Source organism: Athene cunicularia, assembly GCF_003259725.1.
Source record: "Athene cunicularia isolate RWA chromosome 5 unlocalized genomic scaffold, athCun1 chr5_part3, whole genome shotgun sequence".
Classification (NCBI taxonomy): domain Eukaryota; kingdom Metazoa; phylum Chordata; class Aves; order Strigiformes; family Strigidae; genus Athene; species Athene cunicularia.
In genome coordinates, this window is record NW_020799103.1 from 74,876 (window position 1) to 95,255 (window position 20,380).

Sequence of the window (20,380 nt, forward strand, 5' to 3'; positions counted from 1 at the left end):
GAGACAACAGATTTGAGCCAGCCCTATGTGGCCATTCACCCACTAGAACAATGTTAATAATAAAATCAGAGTTCGGCAGTGTCTTTTTTTAGATTTATGAGTAGTTGCAGGAAGCCAGAGAATGAGAAGATAATTTCACCAGGTCCTTTGTGCAGATGGATGGAGCAGTGTGTGCTCATACCCTGTGCAAGCTGCAACAGTGCACCTGATGGAGGCAAGTCTGGGCTCTGCCCACTCTCTCCCATGGCTCTGAAACCTTTTAGTTCTTTTATCATGTAGAGCAGGGTTAGTGCTTTCTGCATTTCATGCCTGTTTTAGCCAAGAGTGATTTTTCCCTCTCTTTCAGTGGCAGTCCAGCCTCACTTTCTGTTGCCATGAAATGCTTACCTCGGGTTCCTCCATGACGTCCCTAGTCATACTACTTTGGTATCAGAAAAGCCGGTGTGGATGGTTCCATAGCTGCTGTGGGGTAGGGTTTGAAGGCGTCTGACTTGCTCTGCATTTCTAGTGCTAGAAATCTGAGTCATCTGGAAACAAGTCGTTTTTCTAACAAGTACATTAGAAACTTAAAGGCTCTCTTCACCAACCGGTTGGGTGACATTCTTGAGGACATTCTTTAGGAGCAATATGTTTTCGGTTCTAATGCCGGGTCTGTTGTTGGGCGGGGTTGACTCTGCAACCCTGCTACTTTCAGGCATGATTTAAGGTCCTGTGCTGAAGCAAGGATTAGGGGAGCCGTGGTAACACAACACTGAGGCGTGTACGCTTAATACACGCACACTGCCTTGGCAGGAAGCTGAAAAACCTTCCCGAAATGGCTGTGCTAAGGAGTGAATTATAGTTTCTTCTGCCAAGGAGCTAACTACTTTGGAGTTTTGTGGTATTAATGTCTCTATCAGGACTTTGTTTTTTATTTCTGTCTCCCAAGTATTTAATGTATCTGCAGTGGTAATCTGTCCTCTTTTACTCTCAGATTCTTCTCTTTGGTAAGCAGTACAGTGGGTGGAATGTACTTAGCTGTAGGAAGTGTGAAATTACAGCAGGATAGCACATCAGGTGGCTCGAACTTCTCCAGTTAACCCCCTTCACTCTTCCCCTCTGTGTGCTTTGATAGATCTGAAGGGTCAGGGGTATTAGACAGGGGCTGACCTTATCTAGTGTTCATGGTGAAATGCTTTGGTGCAGTGATGGAAGTTATTGTGCTTAAATTATATTGCAGAGATAGTCTTATTTTTAAAAGAATCTGTACTTGTGATTGCTTTCGTTTTAGGGTTTGAAACAAGTTTCAGGGCTGTCTCTTTAGAAAGTTAGTGGTTCTCGTGCAAAGTTAAGTGCTTTTTATGAGTTTTACTAATCCATTTGTATCTTGGTTATATGCTAAATCATGAAGGTATTTTTTCATTTATGAATTTCAGTTGACAAATGTACAAATGGCATGACATACTTGTTTTGGATAACGTATGTATTATGATTGGAGGGATGCTAAATACATGTTAGAATATGAACAGTGTGGAAGCTAATCCAAGCAACTGAGTCTGTTTTATACATCATAAAGTACTAATCTAAATGCTTTATAATTTAGCTTACACATTGTATGATTTTCCTGAATTTTGCCAGTTTTGGCTAAACAGTAGAATACTCCATGTTCATGGTATTTCTGACTGAGGGTCTCAAAGAGAGAGAAGTAGGTAGCTTTAGATTCCTACATTCAGTCTTGTAACTTTAGGATTTTTGTTCTTTTATAACTTGTGTGTGTGTACCTTTTCTTTTTTTTCAGGTGAAAGGCCCTTTAAATGTCCATTTGAAGGATGTGGCAGGTCATTCACAACATCTAATATTAGAAAGGTTCACATCAGGACACATACAGGCGAAAGGCCTTATTACTGTACAGAGCCAGGATGTGGGAGAGCTTTTGCCAGTGCAACTAACTATAAGAATCATGTGAGGATACACACAGGTATAATGAGCAATGTTTTGTATTTTGAAGTGTAATCTGCTTGGGAGAGGCTGTGTCATTCCCCCTGAGAACACTGTTTTGGTGCCTTGTAATTGCATAGTCATGTTTACGTGACCTGGCTTGGTAGTTTTGTTTGGGCCCTGTCTCCTGTCAGCTGAGGATAGTTAAGCAGTTAGGTTTCCTGCATTGCTGTCAAGGCAGAATAATTTTGGTTTGGATACAGTGTTCTATAAAACAAATGAAAAAACTTGTCTTCAGTGGACATTGTGCTCAATCCTTAATATGGTTCTGGGGCTTGCTTCTATTGTGAGTTGTTTCTTAAATAACAGTAAAGCGCAAGTCTGAGCTTGACTTGGCTCACCACTGTGAGCATCCTTCCATGCTAGCTGTATTTTCCTTGCTGCTGGAGTGGTCGTCAAAACCTTTTTATAGACAGAGGTGAAAATACTTATCCAACTTGATTGGCAGGGTTAGTGAGCTGAAATAATCAGCACAAATTCAGAAGTTCTAAAAAGTAAAAGCCAGCGATAGCCATATCATCTTGGTAGCCTTACATTTTTACAGAAGAACAAAGTTTCATAGAGGTATGTTTTGTATCTCAAATTACCTTTTTAGTTTATAATGTAATCTGGACATTTGTTTCATTGATTTTTAAATGAAAAGTGGTGTTACATCAAACTGTAATTGTTTAAACATATGCTTCCTATAGATTTCTTCAGAGCTTAAAAGACTCAAAAGTGAAACTGTACTAGTGTATTGACATACCTTATCAGTGAGGAAAGGTATGGGGCTTCCAGTAATAAAAGAAAAAAATTCTCAATCAATATCAAACTGACATAACAGCTTTCAGCATGTATCCTGTCCTCATCAGAAGGATGTTTTAGATGGAATGATAGGGAGAATAAAGGGCCCAACTTCACTGGCAGTAGTGTGGGGGGTTTTTTTAAAAAAAAAACAAAACAGTGAGAGGCTGCATCGATAAACTTTGTGAGCTTGAGCTTCACTGCTGCATTTGAAATTGAAGTATGGTTGGTAGTGAAGATGTGTCACTAAATATCATTTGTTGACCATTTTTTCTGTGTGTCCTGGATAAATTTATCTTTATTCCTTTTGTCTTTCAATACAGGGGAGAAGCCCTATGTCTGTACAGTTCCTGGGTGTGATAAACGTTTTACAGAGTATTCCAGTTTATACAAACATCATGTTGTACATACTCATTCCAAACCGTATAACTGTAATCACTGTGGAAAAACATACAAGCAGATTTCTACACTTGCTATGCACAAGCGGACAGCACACAATGACACAGAGCCCATTGAAGAAGAACAAGAGGCTTTTTTTGAGCCACCTCCAGGTTAGAGTTTCAGTCTTTGAATCTCTTGTAAAAAAAATGGGCTGGGTAATATTTTGCTGGGTTTTTTATAGCTAAGGAAATGAAAGCATAGATAAAAATCTGAAGTACTTAATGAAGTTATTTAACATATTTGTAGGGCTTTCTAGTGTGGTAGTCAACTTGTAAACAGAAACTGGGAGAGTAATTGACCAGATCATAAACTCATTTATAGCAGTCCTGGGGATAAGAGAAATTTGAGTTGCAGTCCCAGCAAAACTCCTATAAATGTGAATATGGGAAGGGACCTGTGCAAGTCTAAAATGTTTGTGTTTGCAACCTACTGGATTTTTCTTCTGGATTTTTTTAAGAGTATGTGTAACACCATGGTTGGTGTTATATGGTCTTTTATGCAGGAGGAAAGGCATTTCCTTGAGAAAAGGAAAAAAAATCTGTCTTTGCAGCACCCTGATTTTCAGCACAGCTGTTTCACTGTGGTTAATAGCAGTTTCTGTAAAGTGTCCTAGAGGCAAAGAAGAAAATAAACTCATGTGCTACAATACTCCTTAGAATATATTTTTCATGGTATCATGAATATTGAATTCTATGCCTGTAAAAGACTGAAGGAAGTACTGTGGTATGACAAATACCACTTGTCAAATTGTGATTTTTAGATTTGATTGAAAATGCGAAGCTCTTTTTGGTAAGAAAATTTGTTTTATAACATGTATGTGGGAAACTGCACTGAATGCATCTCAAGAAGATTTGCTATAGTCTAATCCCTTCTTTTAAGGGAATGATAAGATAAATTTGCTAAGGTTAAACATTTATTAAGATAGTGAACTTAAATCTTCACACAAAGGCATCACTGTTCTTCTATATGTTTGTTAATTAATAACTTGTAAGAAGCTGCTAGTTGTGCTTGCATTGAACCTCTCATATGGAGAGGTCAGCATTTAATGAATGATTTGGAAATGTTTGTCACCATTTTAATATTTGCATATAAACTACATGTATAATTTCTTTGTGTAGTGTTTAAGTGTGTTAAAACTCATTGCTAAAAGATTATACCCCGTGTTCCCAAAACAACAGACTTTCTGACTTGATTTTGGTATCTTTCTTTTTTTGATTTTTCTCATCTTTCCATTAAAATTTTTCTTTGGAGTGTTTAAAACCTTCAAACCAGGCTGGCACTTAATCTTTGTCATTTGCTTTCCTGACAGCATTTAGAGTATGTAAACTACCCTCTTGCCTTCTTTCTATTAAATAGGTCAAGGTGAAGATGTTCTCAAAGGATCCCAGATAACATATGTGACGGGTGTAGAGGGAGAAGATGTAATTTCTGCACAGGTTGCTACAGTTACTCAGTCAGGGTTAGGTCAACAAGTAGCACTAATATCCCAGGATGGAACACAACATGTAAGTAACCATGGTGTTAAAGAGCTGACAAATATGTTGACAATTGCGGCAGATATTACGTATGCTTTCTAAAATCAGTTAGGATTCTTGATAAATATGTATATGGGTTTCTTAAGAAAAGAAGCTTATTTAGAGCTGGATCAGGATATGTTTAGAGTTGGGTCTCCATAAACAAGAGGATAATGAATGCTTTGGTTCTACCTCCACTTAAAATTTCCTATGGATATATTTTTTAAGGATTACATATGAAATTTCATTGGGAGGGGATTTCAGCAGAACTCTCTTGTTTAGCTATGGCGATATATCGGAAGGCATACGGGGAAAAGTTTATATCTCAGCTGGAAAGGTAGCTGAAATGCCAGTAGCGTATGAAAAATATCTTCTAAATTAAAACTGGAAATGAAATATTAAAGGGTACTGTTATACTGCCAGCCCTGAACATTCCAGCAATACTAAGTAACTGGCATTTTTAATCTCTAAAATGAGGGTGTGTAGAAGCCTTGACATGGAGTTCTTGCATTTATTTAAATTATCCTTCAGCTTGACTTTAGTTCTGGGATGTTTTATTACTTTGTAAATCGGACATTAAATCACATATCTGATGCCCTGATGCATTTATACTGGAGAGATCAGTAAATTATATAATTATTTTTTTATGAAATGTTTATTCGAGGTTTAAATTCTAAGCCCTTACAGGTCTCTTTAGTAATTCCATTAAGATAAAAGTATATCAGGTGGTACTGCCTTGAGTCACATTGTCCATTATGTAAGACACATGCGTAGATAACCTATCATGCAGTTATTTGGGATATGATCTGACTAACATGGAGTTGTAGACTCTGGGGGCAAGTGTGCATCCTTTATCTTAGTACTGAGAGCCGTCATTTTATTTCTGTGAACAGGTAAGTGTGAAAGGTCATGGAATATTAGATCCCAATCAGTAAGATGAATGCGATAAAGGCTCTTTGTCTAAGATGGGGACTTGGCCAAAGAGTAACAGTGGTTCTGAAGGAATGTGTGAGCATGCTGGTTAGGAAGTGGAATAATGGCTACTAGACCTTCTGGCCAGTATGTCGTTACTTGTTAACATGACTTTAAATATCTTTTCCTGCTAATTATGAACAAGTTTCCTTCTTGTTCTGAATTGCTAAACGCTTTGTTTCAAATTAAGAAATTGATCCAGCAGGAGCATTCCTGCTGAATCAACTATCAGGAATTTCTTTGATAACTACTGTTATACTTCAAACGCACATCATCATTTTTTTCAAACCTTACTTAAAAATATATCTTATGTTGCCAAAAGTTAAGACTCGGGTCTGACTTCAGCTGCAATCAAACCTTCTTTTTTAACTTCAGGAATTATTTTGTGTTTCAGGTCAACATATCCCAGGCAGATATGCAGGCCATTGGCAATACCATCACTATGGTAACACAAGATGGCACCACCATCACAGTCCCTGCCCATGATGCTGTCATCTCTTCTGCAGGAACACATTCCGTAGCGATGGTTACTGCAGAAGGCACTGAAGGACAGCAGGTAAGATATCCTGTGTACATGTGTAATCTTCCTTTATAAGATGATATAAAATAGGCAACTAAGCCATCACAGTTCTGTTATTCACATAGAATTATCTAAGTAAAGTGGTTTTCAAGGTTTGACCATAGCATTCTCCTCGTAAGTGTGATGTGTTCTACTCCTTTGCATCAACATATGGCAGAATGTTTTACAAACAATAATTAGGCACCAAGAAAAAATTCTGAGGTACCAGTACAGTATTTCATTTAGGTGTATGTAAAATAAGACCTAGAAATGGTGTGTGTTTTCCCCAAAGTCACATAGTAAATGAGTGGCAGAGCTAAGACTAGAATCCAGTATCAACTGTAACTTTATCACTTAATGTTATGGGATTGTAATTTATTGCAGAGAGGGAAAAACTTGTTTAACTATATATTTACAGTTTTGGTTTTAATATACACATACAGTAGCTTTTTTAGTAGAAATATAGTGATAGAATTCTTAATCTTTAAGTTAAAATGCATTCCACTGTTCTAAAAATGCACCACATGAAAATTAAGATACTTACTAATCACTGTGCTCTGTATGGGTAACTAATCACAGGCTTAAAGGTACATTTATTGAACTTCCATGCAATTCTGAAGATATTTATACTTTGAGAGGTAACAGATAACTTTGAGAACACAATGATTGCAACCCTCCTTAAAAAATTTTGCTTTTGCACGATAGTTCATGCTTAGGAATCATTACAGCTTCAAATTTAACTCTAACTTTGAAGATAACCGTTGTATGAGATCAGTAACAGATCTGTCATCCTGTTGATTCTCTTCCTCTGGTTTTGAAGGTTGCTATAGTGGCTCAAGACTTAGCAGCATTTCATAGTGCCTCATCTGAAATGGGACATCAGCAACATGGGCACCATTTAGTGACTACAGAAACTAGACCTGTTACATTGTTGGCTACATCCAATGGAACACAAATTGCAGTACAGGTGAGATGGTGATAAATGATTTTTTGAGTGTTTCTTCCAGAGCCGGAAGCTCGTAGTCATGTAGCAACATGATTTGAAGGTTGGCTCCCCTGAAAAAATAATCGTATTAGTCCATAATCATATTATCTCAGACTTTAAATAATATATAGGATTAGGAAGAGGACTAAAAAGCACATGATTTTCCAAATCTACTTGTAGAACTTCCAAAAAAGGGGGAGGTTAGGGGAGGGCCAACCTTCAGGTCAACTGAGTCGTTCATGGAGTCACAGGTTTTCAGTGGAAAAGCACTTTCATTCATCCTTCAGCATTACATATAGAACTGATACATATAAAGCCAAACTCTCAAGGCTAAATTGCTCTGAACTTACAACAGATAAAAATTGCTGAATTTATGAACCTTAAAATCCTAATAGTGAAAAAATGTAAAGAGTTACATAGAAAGATTAATCAGAAATCTCTGGAAATACTAACCTTCTGTTTGTGTGTCAAGCCAGCACAGTGCAAGTAGCAGTCTCTGTAAATAGTTCCTCACATTTCCAAATGCTGTAATGAAAGAGTAATTTCCAGGTATGAAAGAGTTTAGTTTAAATTGGGCTAATTTAAAAGAAGGTGGAAACCAATCACAAATTAAGCTTTTATCTAGAAAGTAACCAAAACCTAAACAAGCATTTTCATCAACAGTTTATTCAGAGGGAAGCTTGGCTTGACTGGATGGAATGTTGAACAAAACTTCTAGAAGAAATATGCTACCTTAGTCAAACATTAAATTAACTCTGTGGGTTTGTTTTGTTTGGGGTTTTTGTTACATATGATATGATGGTAGACTAATAGAAGCTTTTGGAAATTTTAAATCTGAAAGATTCCTTATTTTAAAAATCCATCTCTTTATTTGACCATTGACTATAATGTCATTTAAATGACTGAAGGATCTCAGGGAAATTGACACTCCAGTGACAGAAGCCAATTTTAAAATCAGTATGACATAGAAGGAGTTGAATTAGTTTAAATTCGGGATTGCATAGTAGTATCTGTCCTGCAAAGTGCCTAACACTTTTGGTCCACCTCATAGCCCTCTTCATTCCGTGCTTAACTATGTGGATAAATGTCCAGTGGGAATGTAATGAAGCTACTTTTGTATTCAGATCTACTGTGGCATTGGGACTCAACACTTTTTGTGGGTTTGATCCTATTGTCTGGGTATCACCACAGACACACATTTTGTTCCAGAGAACGTTGAAAATCACAGGACCCATACGTCCTGAAACAGTATACTTTCATATATATATATAGAGAGATATAGATATATAGATAGATATAGATATATGTGTATATACGTGTGTGTATATACGTGTGTGTATATACGTGTGTGTATATACGTGTGTGTATATACGTGTGTGTATATTAGGAGGAAGATAATTTTCATGGATGTCATACACACTATGAATTTCAAAGGGAGCTAACTATATGCAACTGTTGTGAGTATGGTTTGCATGATGGGCCTTAGCTCTGACTAATACCAATATAGAGAAACAGCAGTGTGGCTATGCAGAGGAGATGCTTGAAAGAGTTTCTAAACAAATTGGTATTGAGCAGTGGAAGTTAATATGTGTTGTTGGAAGGTTCTTGGAAATAGCTGCAAATAGAAAAGGAAATGTCAAAAATGCAGTCAAAAATTTCATTTCTAAGGGGTAAAATATACTTTGCATGTAACAGCAGTTTAAGTCTGGTTCCTTCAAACTTCATATTTGCTGAAACTACTATGAGATCAAAACATTTGACATTTGAGTCTCAGGATTAATGCTGCAGTCTTAAGTGTAGGTATGCATGGTACTCTCTTAAGAGATCAGATTGAAAGGAATTGTGTTAATATCTTCAAGCAGAAATGAGAGATTGTTATTTTCTCCTTTGTTAAATGCAAAATAGCAGGTCAGATGCTAATAGTTAAGAAACTCTTAATTCTGAATTCTTGTCTTTTGAGCTAAGTTGACAGTAATCAAAACTGCATGTAAGGGAAAGCATATCATAAGCCAATTGTCTGCATGAGAGGAAGGAAGAAAAAGTAACTTGCCCCCTCAGCATTGTGTCCTTCGAATTAAAGGAAAACATAGGCACACTGCACATGCCCCTCTCTTGTTACCAGCATTGAAGCTTTTGGTGAAGTATCTTTATATTAATTAAACTTAAAATATACAATACAAACAGAAGAGAGAGAAATCAAAGTTAAATTATTGTTGATTCTTCCTGAGTTCTTGATTGTTTCTCTTTTCTACTTCGATACTAGCAAATGAATCCATTTGTTTTCTAAATACTGTTAAAGCCAGTAGCCTGATAGATTGAAGTCCTAAGGAGGTGGTAACAGATCTCTTCTGGATTTGAGTGGCTCCGGAATGTGATATCCAGTGACTGTAAAAACAAGTTACAAGTGATATTTAGAACTGTCCGACTAGGTCTACCCATTTGTCAAATAATCTGATTTTACTTTTCACACTCTCATACATCTTTCTCCCGAGCTAATAGGTAATGGCCAGCTTTATGTTTTTGTTAGGTTGAGGTTGTCTTCAGTGTCCCCATCACTGGATGTATGTTCATGGTGTATATGTTATAAAACTCCATGGAGTCTTTCCCAAAATTGTGACCAATTGTCTTTATTCAGAGTCGGTTGATGTTGCTTCTGACAGCGCCAGATACACCGATGGCTTTGTAGTTGCAACTACGAGATAATTTCCTCTCTGAACTACTGTAGAATCGAACAGTGTCATCATGACTGCTTTTTTATATAGTCAGGATTCTGCAATAAGTAGACACTTTTTATATACATTGTCATATGGTGTTCCAAAGAGCTGACTTTCTGCAAGAGAGTTAAGAAAAATGAAGATGTCTGTTTGCTTTACCAGTGTTAAACAGTAATACAACAGCCACCATGGCTTTTGAAAGCTTTATCTTAGCTTTGTTATGTCTGCCAAGTTGAAATATCATCTAGTTTGTATGTCATGAAATGTGTTTACCATGCAGTTCTTTGAAGAAAATGTATTCGGTAGATACATAGAAACTCAGTTCAATCTGCTATCAGAAGCTATCTTAATTGTCATGCTGATTAGATAGGTGCTAGTATATATTACCCAGGAGAGGTGTGACATTATTGATCACACTTATTCACACTAAAGTATTGATCTGTTTCCATATCTTTGGTTTCATCTTTTTGTTTCTGTTTTTTACACATTTATATCCATATGTAACATTTCGGATTTATTTATATTTAAATGCATTTGTTTCAGCTTGGAGAGCAGCAGTCTCTGGAAGAAGCCATTAGAATAGCCTCCAGAATACAACAGGGTGAAACACCAGGGATTGATGATTAACTTCTAAAACTGCTACCAGAACAATAGAGTGAAAGGTATTTTATTTTCAATCAACAAAGGTCCATGCCAGCAGCAACCCATAAAAACTTTGAAGTTCTCCGCTCATTGATACTGTGTACACATTTTATGCAAGAGCAAAGAACATTTTGTAAGTTTTGTGTACATAACCCTTGGAATGGACTGACACCATCTACTTCCAACAGTTGTATATTCAGGAATATGGAATTAGGATTATATAGTAAATTTCCTTGTTATACTTTCATCAGATTTCAGACTGGTCTACAAGCAAGTGAAAAGTTAAATAGAAGCATTGGAATTCATTTTTAATGTCATGTACAAATAATGAAGGCATTACAGAAGATTTCAAATGTTAAAAATACCATTAAATATAATCATTTCAGGAACCCTTACAAGTAATAAGGATGACAAAGCCTTTTAAATTGCATTCCATAAATGGAAGAGTCTTGGATTTTGAGCCTACTGTAAATCTTCGAATTTTGATTTGCTTTTGAGTACTCTTTAGATTATCCACCGCATCTCATTCATTGTAAATACAGGCTGTTAATGCTGGAAGTGCTAACCATATTATCTTTAAATTGGATTATGTACAAAGAAGAAACTTTGGTTGTTCAATATTAAAGGAAATAAATCTAATGATTTTGTTTCTTTACATGTTTTACTTAAGATGATACTCTCAAATTATTATGCAATAAAATATAGCAAGATTGTATTGTCTAGATAGGATGATATTGTTGTGTGACGTACTGTTTTACTTTTTAATGAGACTGAAGTTAAAATTATTTATTTATGGCCTTGTATAAATTTTTCCAAAGTCTATTTATCATAAACTTAAATTTTTGACATTAATTTCGATCATAATCCACTATAGTGTATTAAGTAATTAGTGTTAATAGTTACTTTAAACATTCTAAAACACTACAAGAATGATTAAAATAGTAATAAGTCAACCAATTATGACTAAAAAATAAACTACTTGTTTTCAAGAGGAATATTTTCAAATCTGCATTTGCAGCATAAGTACAAGTGCTAATAGTCTATTTTCAACAGTTCTGAGTGCCTGCTGCTACCATTCAATACTTAGGATATGCTGATAATCAGTGCTTTTGAAAATCAGGACACAGGCTACTAGAAAAAAGGGATTAATTAATGTTGACGTAAGTACAATGCTCCTCTTCACTTATTTGGTAAAGGAAGAAAATCCGTTGTAGATATGTCTAACACAGTAAAATGCAACTTAATTTTTTTTTTATATGAAAAAGTGTCTTTATTCTTGTCTTGTTAGTAAGCTTATTAAGCAAGTCAAAATTTGGGGAGGTTCATATAAGATTCAGTGCTTATTTTAGATGAGTGTCAAGAGCACTTCTGAACCTGAAGCTTCACCTATTACCTTTTCCAGGGAAGGATTAAACATCTTCTGGATGAAGTGTTAATCAAGTAATCATTCTATAAGTTTGTGAGGTACACATTTTCCTTAAAAAAATAAAGTTCCTAACTATGTACCATGAGGTATTTGACCTCAGAAAGGCCAAGTTTGAATAGAAAGAAGCTAATTCATTGTGAATTACTGTATCAGTGTGGGTTGCAGCCTTTTATGTTTTTCATACAGATGGCCAACTGAAAAGTCCAGTGAAAGAATACAGTATTGTGGGATAGATGTGGACAAAGCAAAGATTGTTCTCTGGATGCATTACAGAGTAAACCTTGGAAACACTGAGATTGTAACTTTTGTATAGGATTGAGGCTGCTTGCTCACTTAGGTGCCAATTTTCCTGAAGTGTTGTAATTCTTGATATCCCATGGAGATAAATGTACTATGCAAGGAGGATTAATTGCCTGTCAACTAGATCAGTTTCTTAGTACTTATCATCTTTTAGAAATTAAAGATGTATCATTTGACATGAATGTTTAAGGGCTTTTTTCTTAAATTTCATTGCTGATAGTTTCTGGAAACGGTGTCTGGAATGGTGGTTTTGATTTAGCAAAGAAATAACTTCAGTTCTTACTTCTTCTCATTTCCCAGGACATTTTTTGACCACTGTAAAAATTTGAGTATTCTTTCCTCTTTCATACTAGTACGTTTGCCTGCAAGGCATTCAGAACTAGCTCAGTCAGGAAAAGCTGCAGTATTTTTAAAATTATTCTCTTACTGGTATTTTACCAGTTATTCTTGCAAAACTCCCAAGTCAGAGGTTGTGCTTCCACGTTATGCTATGATAGCTACCACTATAAAGGAAAACATACTTGCTGAATAAATAAGCCAGACTGATTTAGACTGCTTAGTGTCTGAGGACAAGCTGAGGTGATTACATGCAGCTTAGCTGTGAGGGATGTATTCGTACTAGACTTGCTTTCAGAGTGGAGAGACCTGTGTGATTTTTTCCATCGTGCTTCCACTCGGACCAGAGTGGAAGAAGCTGTTTTGGTAAACTGATGCTGTGTGTTGATGTCGGCAGGACCTGTAGGGGAGATTAGACAGGAAAAGATCAGGTTAGATAGAATATTGGTGAAGAGTATTTCAGGAGGAAGAAACAGAATATGACAGAAAGGATTGGGTGTTTGGCAGTAGAAATCTCTATCCTTTCTCCATAGATTTTACTCCTCTTTTGAAAGTTCTGTCTCAAAGGGAATGCTTTGGCACATTAGAAGAAAGTAATTTGTAAAAAGAGGAATCCTATAAAGTAAAGCAAATCAGTATATCACTTCCTCTTATAAATTGACTCACGCATTTTCAGCATTCCCAGCCATTTTTTCTTTCAGGTTTGAATTCCAGGCCTACACCAACTTCCTTAAAGGAATAAAACCAAAATCTCTCTAGACTTTTAAGTCAACTTTTCCCTTTTAAACGTTACTACAGGTTTTCAACCACTGTGTGCTTTGCTTTTCTTTACTGTAGTTCAACGCCTCTCCCGATAGTGAGAAGAGAGAGGCAATTATTTTCGGTGCTCCAGGCTGATGACCTATTGTGGCAGACACACTATGCATAACAATAGGACAGTTTTTAACCTAAAGAGCTAATGCCAAAGCACACATGAATTGGCTGACTCTGGAAGAGTGTGTTTTTATGAGTAAATCCTGAAGCCTGACAACAAAATTGTAAACAGCCATAATCCCTGACAGTATAATTAATCTCAGCAACCCATCAGCTGACCGATACCAGAGATTTTCAGGCAGTATGGGAGAAAAGGCATGTAGTGTCTGCTTCGCACACAAGAGAAGGACAGAGCTGATAGTCCAAATAAACAAGATGTCTGAGCTTGGAAGGCAGTTCTTCCTAAACTTTACCCTAGCTCCTAACCCTCAAATATTGCCGGGAGTAATTCTTTTTAACTGGATGCTTTGTTTTCTGTGATGATCATGCTGTACTAGAACATGGAAAAATCACTCTGCATGCTGTCTACTTCTCAGAGTGCAGTCAGGGAGCCTTCCCCAGGGACAGGATGCTACTTGATCCGTATTTAGCCACCAGGAAAAGATGGTGTGGAGTTCGGATGTGATCAAGAGTGTTTCTGAATCTGGCAACTTCAGCACTACAGCAGTTGAGGTTAGTCAGTTTGCACACCTTAGGTTGACCATAGCTTCTGCTTACTAAGATGTAGAAATGCCCTATAACAAACCTATTCCAGTCACACTTAGTTTGTCATTGAATGGAAACAATAAATGTTCTGGAAAATTGTCTGTGTAATTTTCAAATATAGCACAGATGGAATTTCACTAATAGTTGGGTGGGAAGCAAACTGATTTTCTTAAGCAGTAAGGTATTCAAGAGACTGGAAATGAAGGGTAACTTGTGTCCTGTTCAGCTATTACTTCACAGTTGTTTGGAACTTTAAAAATATGTTCATTCAGCCTGCATCATTTTTGTTATGAAAAATATAAAAATTAACATATGCCTTGTCTTTGCAGATACGTAAATTCAAACTTCAGCTGGTTGTTGATAGTAAGGGTACTCTTTCTTTTTTTTGCAAAGCAGTATATATTTGAACTCCAGACCCCCAAAAGTGTTTTTTGCTCTGTTGATAAAAATCTTCCAAAGCTTGGACCCCCTCTGAAAAGAGACCAGAAAATCAAAAGCCACTTCTAGTTCTTTTGTCATAAATAGTAAACTATAAATAAGGCATAGAAACAAGCATTTTTTTCTTGTAATGTGTGTTTTAAAATGTAGCTTAGGTGTTGCCAGCAGTTTGACATTACTTTGATGCTAATTTTCGTTCTGCTAGTAAAGTTCACTTGGCCAAAGCAAAATCTAACAGTCTAATTAGACCATCACCATTAGCAGTAAGTGGCTGACACCTAACCTTATCAGGAATGTGATACCAAACTTTTTCAGCTGAGGGTTATATTCAAAGCAGACTTTTAATTATCCCAATAAACATACGACCTTGTATTAACAAGCAAGCATTTTGTCCTACACTGCCTATGTTTCTTTCTGATGGGAATGTGACCCCCTTAAATGCCATCCATCTCAGGTTCTGAAGCACTAAGAGATTTTATAGGGATTATTTTTGTTCTGTTTAGATTATTTGAATCATTTTACTCAAAGGAATGGCCAAACATTTAAACTTTCAGGGCACAAGTGATTTTGCGGAATTTTTTCTGTAACAAAAAAAGCACATCTTATGTTACTGTCAAAACCTCAGCATTTTAACCTTTCCTTTGTTTAAATCCCTCACCAGCGTTTAGGTTGACTGGCTGCTGTATTTTACTTATTTTTCTGAGGAGTTTTAGACTCTACCATGTTACTGCTTGATTCTGTAGTATTTGGCTGAGAGACTTCTGAGCAGGTATCATAGTGAGGCAGGTCTGCTTGCATAACAAACTACCACATGGCTGTAGAAAGCTCCTGGAGAAATTACAGTGTTCCAAAGCTGCATCTCCAGTGGGCTTTTTGCTTTGGTGTAGAACTAATGCAAATTTGAATATAGGTTGTAATGACTGAAAAATCATAAAGTACAAGAATGGTTTGTGGGACAGATAGGATTAGCTGCTTTTCGTTTTTCAACAGATATGTTCAAGAGAGTAAGAGACAGATTTTGAATGTATGTAGGTTCCTGAGGATGGTATTAGTGGGAAGAAAGTGGCTGAGCTTCTTGAAACCCTTACTACACTTTAATCTTTTTTACCTGCATCTTTAAAAAATGTTTGCAAAATGTCTTACCTTAAATGATATGCATAAGAGATTATTAAAATGAATAGCAGTAAATTTGAAAAAAGGCTGAGTACCTCTTTTATGGTTTTGCTTGCTCCGTGAAGGATAAAAAAGAAAAATGTTAGTGATACTGGTAAATTTGTAGTGACTGTGTAGTTTCTGTGTGTTAGACATTTTGAGGTTTTCAATTGCAGATACAAAATCTTGACTTCTATTCTGATCATTTTAACTTCACTTCAGCACACGAATGGGGCATTCTAATTGTACCTGTTTTCAGTCATGGCAATTGTTCTCTCTCTTCAACTTTTAGGATGTTTTGCAGGGAATTTCTGATCTGGATACAACTCTCAGGAACAGATTTTTTTGCCATTTTCTTTGTAAGCAGAGATTTCAACTCTTAAGATGCAGACATACAGGCAAAGAGAGAGTCACTGAAAACTGTTAAGAGTACGAGCTCTCATAGTCATAGTCACAGATGAATACTGAATTGAATGTGACTGCCTGCCAAAACCTGTGCTTTTTTAATGACTTATGTGCATATTATGACTTATTTCTGAGTTATTTTCAGATCTTCCCTTATATTCACAGATTTTGGGCCCAGAATTCTGTCTTTACTGTGGGAGGCATCCTAGGTGCTGTCAAATTCCCCATTCTGTTTTCCACCTAGTTCTCTGGCTGTTAATATTTACACTTCCTGGGTAAATACATCCTTGAGAAATGCTCTGTCTGCATGTAGACTATAGGCTAAAAAGAGTAAAAGGACTGGAGGCATCAACTACAGACTTTGGACACAAAGTCCAGCTTTGAGGGAGAACCCATTCAACTCTGGACCTTGTAATGAAGAAAAAGAGGTTGCCAGCTTAACAGCAGCTGTTAGCAGCACAAGCTCAGGTAAAAATAATCTTTAAACTGTTCACCTTTAAGCTCTCAGTGGCACAGAGACATCTCCCTGTTGGCACACTACCACAGTGACCCGTTAACCCTGCACATGCCAGGTGTTGTGTGAACTCTGGAACACTGTCACTGGCACCAGTGACAAGCACGCTGGTCCATAGGTAGCTGCTGAAACCCATGTGAAAAGCCAAAAAATACACAGATCTGTCCCTGCTCTCCATTCTCCAGCAACAGCCTTGGCACAGGTGGCTGTAGTGTTTCTGTTTCTCATATAAGCAACTTGACTTTCCTCCTCTTCCGCTTTTTCACTCCATTTACTCTTCTCACAAGATGAACTCATAATAGTTTCACAACTATGCTGGCTGATGTAGAATTTGTTTCATCCAGCTCTTGGCAGAACTCTTCTAATTTAATCAAAGTGGTTTTGGGGGACTGCAGATGAACTTGTAAGTGCAGGAAATCCTGACAAGATGGCAGTGTACCCACTTCTGTGGCAGTTTCCTCTGGCAGACAAATTGGCCATTGTTCCATTTCTTTCCCATTCATTATTATTTGTGTTCCCCCGCTACCCACAAAAGAGGGAACAACGGTTTTCCTTGAGCTTGAAAACTAGTTAAAAGCAGCTGTTTGTCAGTGAGTGTGTGCTGCTCCAGATAAGTATTTCTGGTAGCACAATCTTCAGTGCACCAGATTGATACACTTATTTTTTGAATTTAAAAGCAAGTATTAAAAAAAAAGAAACAGAAGCCAACTTTGCAAATATATCCTTAAAACCCTTAAGCCACTCACATTTGTAGGAAAACCAGTCCAGCATTGCCTGGACATGAGGCTGTATGCTGTTACCTTTATTTGGAGGATCAGAGTTTTAGTTTGCAAGATATACAGAGGCTCAAAGATGCAATTTAATCAGCTTCAGATTAATTTTGGGATGAATTTGGCTTGAAGAGTATGGTGGAGTGGAAACCCACAGAGCTCTTCCCACTCGCCTCTTTTCCTCCTGCAGTGATGTCTGAGGGAGTTGGCTCTGCAGTGCTTTTTAGTTAGGCTGTGTACAGGCCTCCTAACGCTAGTTACAGCGGTGTCGTCGTGGACAGGATAGCACAGTCGACACACTCTGTGCGAAAATCATCTTCAACACAACCATTTATGGTCCCATCAAATTACAGCATAAGAACAACTGATGCAAATTCACAACAGCACATATGTAGAGCTTATGAGTGTGGTCCTTATATAGCAACGACACATTTTGTTATAGTTACATATTTTCCAGTACTTCCCTTTATTTTCTCTGTTTGGAAATAAACTTTCTTTTAAACAATTGTTACTGCTCTTTCTTTCTTTCTCTATTCCTTTTTTTCCTTTCCTCTTGTACCTGTCTTCAGAAATGCCTCCTCCTATGTACAAACTCTGAATTGTTGCATTTGATTTTGTCCCACTTGCTGTTCCAGTGATTAGCAAATCAGTAGTTAAATTCTATAGAGAAAAGCTTCTGAATTTCAGTTTGCCACTTACCCTCACTAAATACCTGTGTCTGTAGACTCCACAAAACAACGCAGCACCAGTTATATTTCGGCTGAATTTGGGAAGGAAACTGCAGATTTGGTGTTTCAGGGGGAGGGATTTACTGAAAGTTTAAATTCTTTAATCTTTTTTTAAATAAAATTAACTTCATATATGACTGAAGCAAGCCACAGCTAGTGACTGGGACATTTTGAGTCTCTAGGAATTGCTTTGCATCTCCCTTGTGGTTATTAACTGAGAAAGAGATGGAGGTTGTATTTTTTTAATAGCCTTCTCTTACATCATCTGTTCTAAAACTTGAATGCTTCAGTTAGTATTTGCTATACAGTGCATTTCAATTTAAAAAAATTAGTATTTTTAACGGGACATTATTGTGATTCTAAATTATTGCACACCAAATGTGTTTACAGAACTTGACTTGGTGTAGCTGCATCTCTGTAAATGCTGCCCAATCCCATTTTCATAGGCTATGTGGGCTACTTTCAGTTTTCTGAAACTATTTTTCAGGAGGTTTGCATAATCTAAACAGTTGTGTTCTTGTGGCTCACAACTGTTTGTCCTGAAAGCAAAACCTGTCTTAAGTTTTCATGCTACTGACAGTGTAAGAAAACAGAGAGATGTGAATTTAATCAGAAATGTTTCCATGTAGGCCTTACAAAAGAAAAGGGTAGTGACCCATGTGTCTCAAAGTGATGGAGCTCCAAGCAAAACTATTTCACCATGTAGGCACGAGGAGTGTGTGTGAGTACAGTTATACTGATGGCCAGTCCACTTAGCCAAATTAATTTAAAATGCTCTTATGTTTGTACAGTTCTGGTGGCACAGGCAGTCGTCTCCATGTTCTACTGGTTCAGTCCCTGCAGGTTACTGGCAAAAGCTGTTGGGGACAGCTGTGCTGCCCTCTGTGGCAGCTCTCCACAAATAAATGGGTATTTTCAGGCAGAAGAGATCAAAAGAGTAGGAATTGCTAGCAGAAGTAGAGTATGGGACACAAGCATCCCTGTGCTGTTTCAAGCACACAGGCTTGAAAAGTGGCAGTTGTGTGAACAGCACCCATGTAAAAAGGGGAGTAAGAAAGTAACATGTTATTTTTGGTTTGGGCCGCAGTAGGAAATCTGTTTAAAAATAATTACCTGTTGGAGATACAGGTGTCCTGTTTCAGGAAGACAGCAGAGAAGGGCCTCCAAGTCCCACTGTTGACCACAACCTGCCCTTCAGCAGCGGGAACGTCTGCACCCCAGCTGTGGCTGCAGGAGCTGGAACCACGTCCAAAGGTGCCTCTGAGGATTCTGCCCATGGACATCAGGGAGCAGTGGCCCAGAGGCAGGAGATCAGCAAATGAGAAACGGGGTTAAGTACAAACTTCTATTTTCTATTGACTGAGCCTTAGGTATTTAGTTATCTTTGAAACTTTCAGACTCCCAGTGCTGCTCTCTGTAAGCATGTCCCCTTTGCAGCAGATGAGGTTTTTGTCCTCAGGCGAGGAGAGGGTAGGCTTTGGGGAGGAGGCTGTCCAGGGTGCAGGCTGGCAGAAGAGGGTCTGTGTGCAGGGTCTGAACATCCCGTGCCCCCAGCTCTCAGGAAATCCAATCCCTGGTGCTGCCTGCATGTCCAGGGGATGGTATGCCTGCCCAGAGACCCTGGGGGAAGCAGGGAGAAACTCAACAGGGATACACACCTGGCTTTTGTCAGGTGGTTTGGGTCTCCTGTGGCTGGAAAAAATCTTTTTTTTTTTTTTTTTAGGGTGTAAAACCTGCTTCACCTAAGGGGCTCATTGTAAAGACATGTTGGCACAGGCTAGAGACTGGCAGGTTTGTTGTGTTATGTTTAACCAGGGTGGTACAAGATGAAAAATGGAAGTTGCAAGACAAAGATGTGGTACCTCTAGGGAAATGGCCTATATGATGTCATCTGCTGCAAATCGCATCTGTCGTGTTGAGACTTTGTTTAAAAGTGTCTTGTAGGAGTTTCTGTTCAGAGCATGGGGTGCCATATTTGAGGCTCTTGTGTTCATGACCGTGTTTAAAATCACATGAATAATTTGGAACGTGTTGGTTTTTTGGTTTAGCTAAAACAGGCCGTCTTTAGGTGGCCTAGAAGTGATCGTTCTCGGACACATGGAGCGGAGATCTTTGCGCGCTCCTCCACCAGCTGAACGGGAGCCGTGAACCGTGGAGCCGCACCCTCGCAAGGGCAGCGCGGGGTCCCCGCCCGTACAATGCCCGC

At 37.8% G+C, this 20,380-nt stretch overlaps 2 protein-coding genes across 4 annotated transcripts in view; both read left to right on the top strand.

Moving 5' to 3' along the window:
* ZNF143 (zinc finger protein 143) overlaps positions 1–11,226 on the top strand; it is a 44,853-nt gene extending 33,627 nt beyond the window's left edge. For 2 of the 3 annotated variants that reach the window (XM_026850887.1, XM_026850888.1), the window contains 6 exons: positions 1,778–1,957; positions 3,084–3,311; positions 4,558–4,706; positions 6,082–6,243; positions 7,067–7,213; positions 10,489–11,034. In XM_026850887.1, the coding sequence (XP_026706688.1) occupies positions 1,778–1,957; positions 3,084–3,311; positions 4,558–4,706; positions 6,082–6,243; positions 7,067–7,213; positions 10,489–10,572 (950 nt within the window). In that variant the 3' untranslated portion in view covers positions 10,573–11,034. Of the gene's footprint in view, positions 1–1,777; positions 1,958–3,083; positions 3,312–4,557; positions 4,707–6,081; positions 6,244–7,066; positions 7,214–10,488 lie in introns of all 3 variants that reach the window. The other variant, XM_026850886.1, reaches the window with a different exon arrangement.
* A 2,839-nt stretch (positions 11,227–14,065) lies between these two features.
* Positions 14,066–20,380, top strand: part of SWAP70 (switching B cell complex subunit SWAP70) — a 65,880-nt gene continuing 59,565 nt past the window's right edge. Inside the window, exons 1-4 of the mRNA XM_026850846.1 lie at positions 14,066–14,134; positions 14,497–14,530; positions 18,966–19,083; positions 19,317–19,397. Coding sequence (XP_026706647.1) covers positions 14,066–14,134; positions 14,497–14,530; positions 18,966–19,083; positions 19,317–19,397 — 302 coding nt within the window. The remainder of the gene's footprint in view (positions 14,135–14,496; positions 14,531–18,965; positions 19,084–19,316; positions 19,398–20,380) is intronic.